The sequence below is a fragment of the Squalius cephalus genome, assembly GCF_949319135.1.
Source record: "Squalius cephalus genome assembly, chromosome: 5".
NCBI classification, from domain to species: Eukaryota; Metazoa; Chordata; class Actinopteri; order Cypriniformes; family Leuciscidae; genus Squalius; species Squalius cephalus.
In genome coordinates this window covers 19,759,860-19,774,634 of record NC_137126.1, presented here as the reverse complement: position 1 = coordinate 19,774,634, position 14,775 = coordinate 19,759,860, and the positions used below count along the sequence as shown (strand labels likewise).

Below are 14,775 nucleotides of genomic sequence, written 5' to 3'. Positions count from 1 at the left end.
CACTTGACCTAGTTTTTTTGCTGTTCCCTGCCCCCTGCTCTGTTTGCTTGTAGAGCTGTTGCCCTAAAACCATTCATTTTTGAAGAATGAGGGGTTGTATCATCCATTTTAATAAAGAGTCTGACTTTCCCCTCAGCTGTGCTGGAGTCAGTTTCTTTGGACAAATTTATTCCAGAGTCGCCCCAGGGCAGTGAACCAGGAGAAATCTCTCCTTGCCGCTCACCCTCCACTCCACGCCACCTCCGCTACAGACAGCCAGGAGGTAAGCGTGCGCATGTCTGTTGCCGTTTGGCTCTCTTTTGAGACCAACTGCAGAGTCAAACACAGTAGTGAGTTATGACTTTCTGAAGGAAAAATAGATAATCTGTGAATGTAACAATTTCATCCCAATATTGCTAGCTCTTGTCCCATTAGTCCTTTTGCATGTAGTGAGTGGCATATACATGCATGGCATGCAGTCACCTTCATGCTGGTCTTAGATCAGTTTTTATGTTTCTTTTATAAATTGTTCACTTTGCATTTTAGAGGAGAGTGCAACCAGCATTCCTGATGGTTCCTTAAGAGAACCTTGCTCAGTGCATTCCTCAATAAATCCAGTTATGTTACTAAACAGTCAAATATTGTGCTTGCATGACTTTAAATTAAGCCATATATGGGGAGAGTTGGGAGAGGAGTAAATTATATGTGACACATTCCACCTGCACTTAATTGGTTCTGAGTGGCACATATGACTGTTTGTATTTGGGTATCTTTTGCATCTTCATTTTGCTCAACATAAGCATTCAAATCAAGATTCTGTCATATTTATATACAATATATGGTTTATAGCTATGTCTGCTCTCTTAGTTTCCATGAAAAGCTATTTCCATTATGTTCACTGCAGTTGCTGATTGAATATGGTTACTAAAGGGCAAAAAACATCATTTATTTTGAAGTATCATCACTGGATTAGCAGAAAGACTGGATATGTGATAATTATGGCTTTATGTACATACTGTACTACACGTCCCCTGAAAAATTCAAGGGTCAGTTTACTCAAAAATAAACATTCTGTCATTATCTGCTCACCATAATATCATTCCAAACCCGTATGCTATTTACATTGAACTGCAACATTTGGAAAAGCAAGCGCAGAACGTGGAAAGAAGAGCGAAGAGAAAAACAGCACAAGCGTACAAAAGAGAAAAATATGAACAGAAAATGTAAGAGAGCACAAAGTGCAGAGTAATAAAACCAAGGAAATCTTTATTTTTAAGAAAACATGAACATAAGTTTAACTTTTGTGGAATATTATTTTTAATGTGTTTAAAGTTTTTATACATGCTTGTTATTTTTTTTGATTCAAGCTTATATTTTGATCCGTGACCACGTTGTTTGCTATTCTGATCAATTTGCATATTTTTTTTCAGTTTGTGCAATATATTTTTTACATGTGTTTTAAAAAAATTTATTCGCACTTATTATTTTTTGATCCATGTCCGCAATACTTTTGACGGGATATTGATCCCATAGGCACACACACAAACAATATATTTTTTAAGATAATATTCAGATCAGTCTTTTCCAGACAAGTGCATTGTGACCAGGGGCTGTCAAGCTCCAAAGGACAAAAAATAATTATAAGAGTAATCCATACAATGTGTGCACTATATTCCAAGTTTCCTCAAGCCCTCCTATAGCTTTGTGTGATGAACGTACTGAAAATGAAGTCATTATTCACTAAAATGCCCCACTAGATATAACTATTATGTGCAGGTTTGACATCATGGCGTTCATTTAGTTAGAGACACCGGAGAATGATGGTTATTGAGGTCTAACCCATTGGTCTATTAATCACACAAAACCTTTGTATAGATTATTTGTGTTTGTTGGTTTGGAACGACTTTACATTTACATTTATGCATTTGGCAGACACTTTCATCCAAAGCGACTTACATTGCATTTCAAGGGACACAATTACATTCTTATCAGTTCTTGTTTTCCCTGGGAATCAAACCCATGACCTGGGCGTCGCAAGCGCCAACGCTCTACTGGAAAGTTACTTTAGTGTTGAAAGAATTTTTGGGTGACTTGATCTTTAAAAAGGTGCCACCACACTTTGGGGAAGATTCATTTTTTTCTCTAAAAGTTGTCACCAATCATTAAATCTTAATCTCTCCATATTTTTTTTGTTCTAGTCCAGTCAGCTGAGAACTCGCGCTGCTCCGTTTCTCCAGCCTCTGCATTTGCTATTGCCACAGCAGCAGCTGGACACAGCAGCCCTCCAGGTACACTGCACCACTCACAGAACCCAAGAGATGTACAAAGCTTCATGTGCTGTTGAAATTCGCTTTACACGCAGCTGTTGAAGTTTCTGCAGATCTAACAGCCTCTCCATTATCAGCCCTCAATGACAGAACAAGGATCAACAACGGGAATATTGAATGTTGAATTAAGAATAATTTACTTAGAATAAACTTTAAAAAGCCCTAATCATCTTACTTGCATAAACTAACATTCTCTCATCCTACTAAATACCATCAGAAAGAATTTTATTACATTTCATTAATTACTCACCCTCATGTCGTTCCAAACCCGCAAGTCTTTAGTTCATCTTCGGAACACAAATGAAGATCTTTTTGATGAAATCTGAGAGCTTTCTGTCTCTCCTTTGGCAGTTATGCAACTACCACTTTGACGCTTCAAAAATTTATAAAAAGATCGTAAAACTAATCCATATGAATTTAGCGGTTTAGTCCAAAATTGAGCTTCCTCAAGAACCAATCAGGTTCATTCTCGTGTTACGCAGCACGTTTGAGCTTCTCAAGAACCAATCAGGTTCATTCTCGTGTTACGCAGCACGTTTGAGCTTCCTCAAGAACCAATGAGGTTCATTCTCGTGTTACGCAGCACGTTTGAGCTTCCTCAAGAACCAATCAGGTTCATTCTCGTGTTACGCAGCACGTTTGAGCTTCCTCAAGAACCAATCAGGTTCATTCTCGTGTTACGCAGCACGTTTGAGCTTCCTCAAGAACCAATCACGTTCATTCTCGTGTTACGCAGCACGTTTGAGCTTCCTCAAGAACCAATCACGTTCATTCTCGTGTTACGCAGCACGTTTGAGCTTCCTCAAGAACCAATCAGGTTCATTCTTGTGTTACACAGCACGTTTGAGCTTCCACAAGTCCTCAAGTGAGTAATTAATGACAGAATCTTTCTTTTTTGTTTGAACTAACCCTTTAATACTGTGTTCTTTTATGCCACTTTGTTGTTTCCAGCATTCCAGCACTGCAACTAGTGGCATTGTTTAGTGGCAGTAATGGCATTTGGGAATTTGGATTTTTTTATGCAGTACAGTACATTGCACTTTTTAGAAAGAAGTAAATTTGATAGTAAGGCAAATGACTGTGTATGTATATAATGTATTAAAACACCTTCATTGTTTCACCTTTTTTTTTTTCAAATATGCTCTTGATCATACAGTATGTAATCCATATACATCAAGAGCCTGGATATTACAGGTTTGTATTTCCCTTACAGTGTGTATATTCCTTTACAGTTTTTAATAATTCTGAGCGGACTTGTGACAAGGAGTTCATTATACGTCGTGCGGCTACCAACAGAGTTCTGAACGTCCTGCGCCATTGGGTCTCCAAACACTCACAGGTCTGTCCTTCAGAAACAGCTTACAGAATGTTTCATTCACCTGCATCATTGCGTGTCATTACGTATCTTAAACAGAAGTTGTCAACCTCATTTGTGCCTTTTTCTCCCTCCCTGCTTTTTGACTGATATTTTATCACAGGTACTTTTAAATTTGTGTCCAGGCTCTGGCTGTGAACACATGGTTAACCCCCAGGCCTCATATTTTACAGGGCAGAGGAAGCGTAACACCTCTTCACAATTTCCATGTTATTTTCACAAGGGAAAGCAATTACCTTACATAAACAGTACCAAACCTTAATTAACACAGCAACTACTGGATCAAAACGCGTTTCTTCAAAGAGAGACTGTTAAAGGCGAAGTGTGCAATTTCTGTGCCAGTTGCATCCAACCAAATGGATTTGAAGAATATTGATTTTTTTTTTAAACTTAAACTTTTTCTATACCATTGGTTGGACTAACAGATAGTCCCGCCCCAAATTTAGAGACGTCTTTAACCATCTTGCGTCTTTCTCAATGTCTAACACATGAAATAATATTCTAAATACTTGGCGATCCAGTTGAACAAAGATGTAGACCTTGCGCTTTTTTTTGCACTTTTCCTTGCACTTGCCCTTAATGTTGCTTTGTCAGGAAGCTTGGCATGCATAAATACACAGAGCAATGTTTTGAAAAACCTAAAAGCCACAATGTTACACTTTGCAGGGAAATACGAATGACTTTGGATCTGCACATCCAGTTGGAATAGTAAAAAGTATTTTGACATAAAAATGAACTCAAATCTACCATGCTCTGTTCTGTATGGCCTCACTCCCTCGGTGCAATGTGAAAAAAAGTACTACGGGTTAATGGGTGTAATACAGTTGTATTTTTGTATCTTTATTGATTCAGTTTTTTCAGCAGTGCTTGGTTTGCTATTAAAGCCAGGTCATATTGACCTGTGTTATAATATGCCCATTAACTCAGAGATAAAAGATCATTTCAGTCCCGGCCAACTTTTTTATGAGTCAAAGCATAGGATATTATAACATTAATATTGACAACTTCAGAACAAAACACAGTTACAGCACCTCACACACAGAAAACATAATTACGTGCTGCAGTGGAAACAGTTTCTCATAATGGCCTTGCGAAATAAAGGTATTTTTCAGCTTTTACCTCGCTTAGTTTGAGTGAAGGCAAAGAGTGGGCTAATTGCATTGATCTGTTTGAACCCTTTGTCAGTTTATGCTAAGAACAGTCAGACAAAGTCACAAAGAGAGAGCTTGTTAGGAGTGACCTTTATGGTTGCACAGGTGAAAGATGCAGGTGAGAGAAACGTGAGAGGAAAAAGGCTTACAAATGCTGGTTGTTTAGAGAGAGAGAGAGAGGTGAACAATTCAGCGGATAGTAAGGAGTAACTCAAATGTACTTCAAAGTATTACCGTGGTAAATTGTTATTTTATATATATGTGTGTGTGTGTGTGTATCTATGTGTTTGAAAGAAGTCTCTTTTGCTCACCAAGGCTGAATTTAATTTATTCAAAAATACAGTAAAAACATTAATATTGTAAAACATTTCTTATTATTATTATCAATGTTGAAAGCTGTTTTTGTTGCTTAACATTTTTTGGAAACAGTGATACCATTCAAACATCTGTGGTAAAATAAAAAATAAATAAATTATTTTATTCATAAAGGATGCATTAAATTGTTCAAAAGTGACATTTATTAGATTTTAGTTTTTAAATATATTTAATAAATAAATGTAATAAATGTTGTTCATTGAGTTTTCTATTCATCAAAGATTCCTGAAAATCAAAGATTCCTGAAAAAAGTATCACCATTTCCACAAAAACATTAAGCAGCACAACTGTTTTCAACATTGATAATAATGTTTCTTGAGCACCAAATCAGCATATTAGAGTGATTTTTTTTTTGAAGGATCATGTGACACTGAAGACTGGAGTAATGATGCAGAAAATTCAGTTTTGTCATCACAGGAATAAATTAGCAGCAGAGAGAGAGTCTCTTTTTTCACTTTATTTTCATTTTAGCTCACATTTTAGTATAATTTAGTAATATTTCTTTTTAGCTTTCATTTATTTTTATTTCAGTTTTATTTCAGTTAACAAAAATAGGTTCACTTTAGGTTTAGTGAAAAATAACAATAAACCATGGTATATTGGATACAGTTTTGTTACTCTATAGGAACAAAACTGAAAGAAGCAGCCATGTGCCGTTCACAGTGGTATGCAGAATGATTTAACGTAAATCACTGTTGGATCTTAGAGCGCTTTGCACAGGCTGCTGAATCTCTTTGAAAAACCCCACAAGTGAATAAGAGGACCGACCGAGGATTCAACTGTACCATTAATGAGCACAGAGACTCTTGTTCCGCCACTCTCATCCTCTACCAGATGTTTTTATCTTCTTATGTCTTTCTCCTTCTACCATCTTCAAAACAAAAACGAACTGACCAGTTGTGCAGATTCTACTGGTACTACTTTGAATTCATTTAGTAAATATACTTTCAAGGGTCTATACTGGAAAAGCCAGGTCGTACCAGCTTAAAGTGGTTAAGCTGGTTTTTTGTAACACGGTAACTGGTTTGCCAGTCAAAGATAATCCACTAGCAGTAAAACTCACAGAATTATCAGAAATAGCTAAATTCATCCGGTTCTGCTTCCTTGTCTTAATATTTCTGTTAGCAGGAAGAAGTATATCTGGCAAATATATCTTAGGAGAGTAAAAAGGATCATTTTAATATTTTATCCAGTATGTTAAAACATATACTGTATAACTGGGGCATGAAAATGTGCTGCATAATAGGAAAAAGCAAAGTTGCCCATTATGCTAACTAGCATATCGAACATGAGAGTACTCATACTCTGAGAACAACAGAGCACAAACACTCAAGTGGTTTATGCATTTGCATTTGAAAGGCTGGACAGAATATTATGTACTAATTAATTGGTTTGTTTAAATCATGTCACTTATGCTATTTCGGATAACTGTTCCTTTGCAGAGGAGTATTTACATTTTTCGTGTCAGGATCAGGATTATTAGTAAGCTCAAAAACTGGCAGACGAAAGTGCTCTAAACACAGATGGTACGAACAAGGACAGATCAAATTAGCCGAAAGCTTTGGTCCCTATGGCCAAACTATTTTAGCAATAAACCTAAAGTGAATGGGGAAAACTGCAAAGAACATTGACTGTTTAATAGATGCGGGGCTTTATGAAGCAAGAAGTGAAGAATGCTTTAACTGTGACACAAGAGACTATTGCCACCCACCTGCATTGCTTGCAGGCACAGAGAGACAGAAGAAAGACTGGGTTAGCTGTCGATTAGTGCACTGGGAAACTGTAGAGCCGAGGTACTGTAGTACAGCTTCTGCTAAGCTCTAATAGAAAGTGTGCCATTTTAAACACTTTCATGAATCACACACTGCATACAACAGCCTAATCTTGCATTTTGTGCTTGTTTTCCAGTAAAAAACAATATCTAAACATTATTATGTTTTCCCATAGGTAAATTAAGCATACACCTCACTAGATTTTAAATAATGTTATTAAAAATCTTAACTCAAGATTTGTTCTTTGAAAACAAGTCTTAAATATTGCATGCAGTTTTGCTTGCAAAGTTTAGATGTTTCTACTGGAAACCAAGAAAAATATTGATTAATAATATTTTGCAGTGCACACACAGAATCTGCATTGGACTCATCTGCATTAGTGTGAAAAAAAGACCTTGACATTTCAGGGAAATGAGTTTAGATTCACCCAGTAGTTGGTTTCAGTCATCTGACTGGGGATGTCAACCCATTAGACTTTGCTTAGCTTCATTTATTATGCATTGGTCTCACATGTTTGTGGAACGTGATATTATGTGTGTGGTGGGTTTCAGGACTTTGAAATGAATGGAGAGCTGAAGATGGGTGTGATCTGCCTGCTGGAGGAGGTGTTGAGAGACCCCGACCTGCTTCCCCAGGAGAGGAAAGCCACAGCAAACATACTAAGGCAGGTTACATAAGCACTTCCTATCACACATGATAACCAAAGCACTTTTGGAAAGTCACTTCGGACAGGAGTGTCTTTAATATAAATGTAGATTTTGTTTTCATGGGAAACATGAATGCTGGTTAGACGAAATTGGCTTTTTTTCCTCAGTGCCCTTTCTCAAGATGACCAGGACGATGCACAATTGAAGATTGAAGACATTCTTCAGATGGTAAGAATATGTTATAGTCTTTTTACATGTGTATAGACCCAAATTTCTCTTCTGTGTTGAATGTGGGGCTTATCAAGTCAAATTAGCTTCTAAATAGCCAAAATACTTTTGATTACATCACAGCTGAGAATAAATATGGATGAATGGATGGGTATTTGGATGGATGATAGATAGATAGATAGATAGATAGATAGATAGATAGATAGATAGATAGATAGATAGATAGATAGATAGATAGATAGATAGATAGATAGATAGATAGATAAATAGATGGATGGATGGATGGATGGATGGATGGATGGATGGATGGATGGATGGATGGATGGATGGATGGATGGATGGATGGATGGATGGACGGATGGACGGACGGACGGACAGACAGACAGACACCCCCAGTTGCCTCACATGTCCCTAGATATCTTATTACATAAAGTAATATTTCTGGTCCACATCATGTGTGTTGAGCAGCCAGTGAAGGTTTAGATCTCAGAGTTTGGCATCATCATCATGAGGGACTGAATTACATGTTCAAACTGCAAATCTCTGAGCAGCAGGACTCTAATTACAACTTCAAACAGCGAGACTGTTGCTGTCCGCCACATGCAAACTCGCACACAAAAACACACTCATTTCCTTTCTGAAATCTCCATGTATTGTTGTAAATGATCATGCGGTTACATTTCAAAGCCCTGCTAGTGATATCTGCTGAGTTTCAATTTTAGAGGCATGGTTTTGGAGGGGTTTCTCATTTTGGATAAGTATGTCATTGGCAGTATCGGAAAAATAGCTATTACTTTATGCGATAAGACTGATGTTTATTAATATTGTATTAGAGACATCTGCACTGTATACGGATGTACTTTATTATGCAGTCAGTTCCACTTATTCCTCTGCTTATATTGTTCATTTAACAAACATTTTATGCCGCACTCTGTGTTGTAAAAAGAATTGAGTGAGCTACATTAGTTGATTTTAATGTTTCTTATGCACCATTGTTAATAGACTGAAGGCAGATAAATGTATTCATACACACACACACACACACACGCGACTGTATGATATAATGTGCTACTGGCAGCACCATACTGGGCTCACTAATTACAAACACAGCGTGTGTGTGTGTGTGTGTGTGTGTGTGTGTGTGTGTGTGTGTGTGTGTGTGTGTGTGTGTGTGTGTGTGTGTGTGTGTGTGTGTGTGTGTGTGTGTGTGTGTGTGTGTGTGTGTGTGTGTGTGTGTGCGCGAGGACATGTTTAATAACACGTTGTCTGGACATATACACCCTTATCTTGCTTCTGAAATCCTCACCTACTGTGTTAATTGAAAAGTGTCTGTGCCAAAGAAAACATATCCAACTGTCACTCATCGCTAATTGGCAGTTTGATTATAGATTTTCATAAGTTCATAAATGTGTAATTTCTAGCCATCAAATCAGCATCAGCATGGTATTTTGCACTTTGCCATTAAAGAGTGTCATATTATATTATAAAAACAGTTGTCTCCGGAATCGAATGTTTACATTGTTAAAGGGATAGTTCACCCCAAAATCTTTGAAACCTATATGACTTTCCTTTATGTAACATTAAAGGTGGTGTTCTGAAGAATGTTCATGCTGCTCTTTTCTGTGCAGTGAAAGTGAATGATGACCACATTTTATCAAGGAAGAATTTCCGTTAATATAGTATATCCAGTCTGTTCCTCACACATATATCTATCATATGGCTTTTTATTTTCCTTTTGAAGCATGATATTCACTTTCATTGTATGGAAATAAGCAGCATGGCATGGATTTTTCTGTGTCCAACTGAAGAAAGAAAGACTTGAGGGAGACTAAATAATGATTTTTCTTTATATACATTTTTCATATACTTTCTAGATATGCAGTATTGATAATACCTGAAAGAGTTATTAAACATTTACAGTGCCATTTTTCAAAGTGAAGAACTTTTTATGTGTCTGTTCATCTCATCCAGGCTGAATGCCCAAAGGCTGAGTGTTTCGAATCTCTGTCAGCAATGGAGATCGCTGAACAAATCACTCTTCTCGATCACATCGTCTTCAGGAGCATTCCCTACGAGTGAGTAGAGCTTCAACACCGTACACAGAGATGCAGACCTCAAGCCTCCAAAGACACCAGAGAAAAATGCATGAACAAATCTGTCAGCTTTACTGAACATTTTCATTATGGGCCTAAAAAAAAAGCTCCTGTGTTCACGGTATAGAAGAAGCCTCTGCAGACTTACATCTATCAGAATACACTGACTGTGCTCTTGCTGTAGGGAGTTCCTGGGCCAAGGATGGATGAAGACAGACAAGAATGAGAGAACTCCATACATCATGAAGACAAGTCAGCACTTTAATGATGTGAGTATATATGGAAATATCTATAGGCCATCTTAGCTAGTTATAGGAGATACCAGGTCAAGTTGTCACATGTAGAAGTGTACTGTGTCTCAGTAAGGTATAGAGTCAGAAGTATAACTAGTTTTCTTTAATAATGGTCTTGTATTTTACTTTTAAACACCTAGTTCAAATCTCCCACATTAGAATATTTGGTAACACTTTACTTAAAATATATATAATGCATGATAAAAGTATTTTATCAATTATGCTTTGTAATGCACCTTTGTATGTTCTCATGAATAATTGTATCCACATTTATAATGCATTATACTTCTTATCTATTCAATGTTACACCTTTAGAAAGTGTAATGCCGTAAAACACAACCCATTTCAGATGTAACATAATATCTGCAAATATTATAATGCATTTTAACTTTGGTTACAATTATTTAATGCATTATACTAATATGTAGAATACCTTCGTAATGCATGATACATAAAGGTTTTAAGTTAAAGTGCTGCCAATCAATTGGAAAATTCCAATATTGGATTTCATCCATTCATCATGATTTGAGCTGATATTTATGAAAAAAATAAATCCTATATTAAAAGAACGGGTGATTTCACAAAAATATTTTTCATAAATATAAGTCATATTGCATTTTTATTGAGGCATGTTTCACACAAGTTTTAAATGTTATGCATGTAGTTTTCTGATTGCTGTATTAGTTTGCCACAACAATGGTACTTTTATGTTAACATCTACATTTTTGCCGATTCATAAATTATTTAATGTCTCATAATTGTCTTACCGTTAATTTTGCTACAAATAGGCTGTGTAACATGGCAAATATACTGGGCCATGTTGTCACAGAATGTGTTCATTGAAATGTATATTCTTTCCAATAATGGTGCAAATGTTTTTTTGTAGCCAATACTTTAAGGTAAAGTACTGTATATGTCTATACAGAAATTGATTTTCAAAAATAATCCTACTCTATTAAATATTCACTGGAGTAAAAAAGTGTGACAACTAGCCCCGGTCATCCCTCCAATGATAAAAATGTCTCTCTCTCTCTCTCTGTGTGTAGATGAGTAATCTCGTGGCCTCCCAGATCATGACCCACACAGATGTTGGCTCTAGAGCCAGCTCCATTGAAAAATGGGTAGCAGTGGCTGACATTTGCCGTTGTCTCAACAATTATAATGGTGTCTTGGAGATCACATCTGCCCTGAATCGGAGTGCCATCTACAGGCTTAAGAAGACATGGGCTAAAGTGTGCAAACAGGTGAGAGATGCACTGCACTGTAACATTTTGTGTAGTAGATTATACCAGTGTGGTACATTTTCACCACTGTTGTGTCTTTTTTCAAACAGACTAAAGCACTAATGGACAAACTTCAAAAGACTGTGTCATCTGAGGGAAGGTTTAAAAACCTGAGGGAAACTCTGAAAAAGTGAGCTCATGCTGCGACATTTTGAGAACCCTACGTTATTATCGTTTGATAACTTATGACTTGTGTGTGACCTCATTTCTGTCTTTCTGCAGCTGTAATCCACCTTGTGTTCCATATCTGGGTATGTACTTGACAGACCTCGCATTTATCGAAGAGGGAACCCCAAACTTCACAGAGGAAGGTCTGGTTAACTTCTCAAAGATGAGAATGGTAAGAAATGATATTGTATCCTGCATACGCATACCTGTAATTTTCTTTGGGATTAATAAATGGTTGTGTCAATTATCTTTGAGATACTGTGGATAGACTGATAAATCATGACACTCTGCCTGCAGATATCTCATATCATACGAGAGATTCGACAGTTTCAGCAAACTCCCTACAGAATTGAGCACCAACCAAAGGTTAGACAAATAATTTATATTCAGATCAAGTCTTGACTCTTGACACCTCTATCTATTCCTGTTGCTTCAGTAACATTACTATAGACAGAGGTGTAAAGTCCAGGTTCAGAAAGTAAAAGTCCTCCTCAGTATTTTGTTCCAATCACCTGGATTTGCTAATTAGCACAGTTTTTCAGCCAGGAGAGAGAACTAATTAGTGAGTTCATGGGTAGAATAAGCATATGGCAGGACTTTTACTTTCTGACCCCTGGACTTTACACCTCTGACTATAGATAATTTAATTGATCTCTGGCATGCAGACAGTGTTCAGTGTTCATAATTTCAATTACATATGATAGTATTTACTTATTTATTTAAATAAGTATATACATTACCGTTCAAACGTTTGGGTAAGATAAAAAAAATTAATTAATACTTTTATTCAGGAATAGTAACAGACATTTATGATGTTTTAAAAAAAACTATTTAAAATAAACGTTGTCCATTTGAAATTTCTATCCATCAAAGAAATCTGAAAAAAATATTTATCTCAGTTTCCGCAAAAATAGTAAGCAGCAAAATTGTTTTCAAAATTGATGATAATAAGAAATGTTTTTTACTTACCAAATCAGCATATTAAAATGACTTCATGTGGATCATGTAGCACTGATGACTGGAGTAATGATGCTGAAAATTTGGCTTTGAATCACAGGAATAGATTACATTTAAAAAAATAAGCAAAATAAAAAACAGTTATTGCTGTTTTACTGTATTTTTTGATCAAATAAATGCAGTCTTGGTGAAAATAAGTGACTTATTTCAAAAACATTAAAAAATCTTACCAACCCCAAACTTTTGAAGTTTTGCCAGGGGTTTGAAAAGTTGCTGAACTTTTTTTTATTTTGCTTTTTGTGCTTATGAGATTGTGTGCTTTAAAATATGATATGAAATAATTATGAGCATATTGGACTCCAGACGAACCATCACATTATGTTCTTTCTAGTGTTTTTATGTAATCTAATTCTACTCTTATTTGTTATACATACTCTAACCGTTTTCATGTAATGTACTGTTTTCATGTCCAGGTCACACAGTATCTTCTGGATAAGACCTTGATTATGGATGAGGACACACTGTATGACTTATCTCTCAAGATTGAACCCAGGCTTCCTGCATGAACTACAACCTCAGTACCTGGCAGCTTCCATCTAGATGTGCTTCTCACTCTTGGGATGTTTTGAAGGCATGAAGCATGCCTAGTGTTTGAGAAAGAAGGACGCGAAGGATGGAGGGAACATGTCCGTTTGAAAGTGTGAAAGGGTAGAGGGTCCAGGTTTGGAAGAGAGTATTAAACAGTGCTCACCACCACAATGTCACCTGAAGGGTGACTTTTATCCTGGAGATAAAGGACAGAAGGATGAAAACTGGCCACTGTCAGAGGTCAGGGGTCATTAGTGAGTTTCAGGGTCTAGCAGATTTTAAGAGAGCGGGTGAAGATATGTAGCATGTACAGAAGTAGAACTATTAGCCAGTTTGTATGTAGTGTATTGTGGCACCCTGGGCCTGTGGCCCCTGGCACATCCCCTCATTGGTAATGGTAGTGACTTTGTGCATGAACTAGACTGTGGGTTTGCTGTGCGCTTTGCCTCAACTTTACACTCCATGTGCTTTCCCATCTGCCAACAGCTGGCTGCATTGAACCAAAATGCCACATGATCATTTTAAAAGATACATCATTCTTCTAAGTAATGGGAATGTATAGTAGCTTTCTAAAATACTAACCAGTTGTAGATGATATTTAGATTTCGTAATTCCCCCTGAAGCAATGTGGGCTCTTTAAAAAAAATGTGCCTTCTCACATTCACAGACACTTGTAAATGAAAACTAATGTCTCAGCAATGCTTGAAAGTTAAGATATTAGCAAACGATTGGCCTCTGTAGCAAACGACAGAACAGAGATATTCAGACTAAGTATAAATTTGCATTTTCTTCCCAAATTCTGAAACATCTTACTTGAATCGCATCAGCTTGCAGATATACTCCACTTGCGGTGGGTTGCATCATCCATGCATTTAAAAAGTACAAGTTGAGTTGATATTGTGCAATGCAAACCTTTTCTGATCTGATTTTACAGTAGGTTGAGGCTTTGCCGCCCCCTATTGGAGAAAAAGGCTCATTATTGTTGAGTGATTCTTGGCTAAAATGACTGGAATCCAATTCTGACTCTTCAAGTTCTTCAATAATCAAAGCTTTCCTGCTTTTTAATGTAACGACCCTCCTGGTCAGCTAACCAGACAAGAGGGCCTCTCCATTATTTGCATGAAAAATTCAGTGATCGCATGTTGGAAAATGCATTGCAAGACATGTTTTGTGGTCATGTGTCATTCAGCTGCTGTGTAGCCTCTTTTAAACTCTCTAGAAACCTCAAGTAAAACACATAGATGAATATATTTAACTTCCCGTTTGACTGCACTTCTTTATCTAAATACTTTGATCATAATAGCTGGAGATTTCATATGCATAGACTGGCAGGGAACTGTCAAATTGGCCATAAATATATATCTACCACTGTGCTGTATGAAGACAATGTTGTTTCTGTCTGATCTTTCCTTTCTTCAGAGTGGGACGGATTTCTATTCTTTATGTGTGAGTGTGTGAAATGCATGAGAGATGTAGGTGTGAATGTGATCTCAGAGGTGAGTGGGTTGGAAAGGTGTGAGTTACACTCTCATCAATGTA

At 36.8% G+C, this 14,775-nt stretch overlaps 1 protein-coding gene across 3 annotated transcripts in view; it reads left to right on the top strand.

Moving 5' to 3' along the window:
- rasgrf2b (Ras protein-specific guanine nucleotide-releasing factor 2b) overlaps positions 1-14,239 on the top strand; it is a 76,768-nt gene extending 62,529 nt beyond the window's left edge. For 2 of the 3 annotated variants that reach the window (XM_079872396.1, XM_079872395.1), the window contains 12 exons: positions 137-262; positions 2,178-2,267; positions 3,539-3,645; positions 7,531-7,643; positions 7,794-7,854; positions 9,826-9,929; positions 10,132-10,216; positions 11,287-11,484; positions 11,574-11,653; positions 11,746-11,863; positions 11,989-12,057; positions 13,122-14,239. In XM_079872396.1, coding sequence (XP_079728522.1) covers positions 137-262; positions 2,178-2,267; positions 3,539-3,645; positions 7,531-7,643; positions 7,794-7,854; positions 9,826-9,929; positions 10,132-10,216; positions 11,287-11,484; positions 11,574-11,653; positions 11,746-11,863; positions 11,989-12,057; positions 13,122-13,214 — 1,244 coding nt within the window. In that variant the 3' untranslated portion in view covers positions 13,215-14,239. The remainder of the gene's footprint in view (positions 1-136; positions 263-2,177; positions 2,268-3,538; positions 3,646-7,530; positions 7,644-7,793; positions 7,855-9,825; positions 9,930-10,131; positions 10,217-11,286; positions 11,485-11,573; positions 11,654-11,745; positions 11,864-11,988; positions 12,058-13,121) is intronic. The other variant, XM_079872397.1, reaches the window with a different exon arrangement.
- Positions 14,240-14,775: the final 536 nt, after the last annotated feature.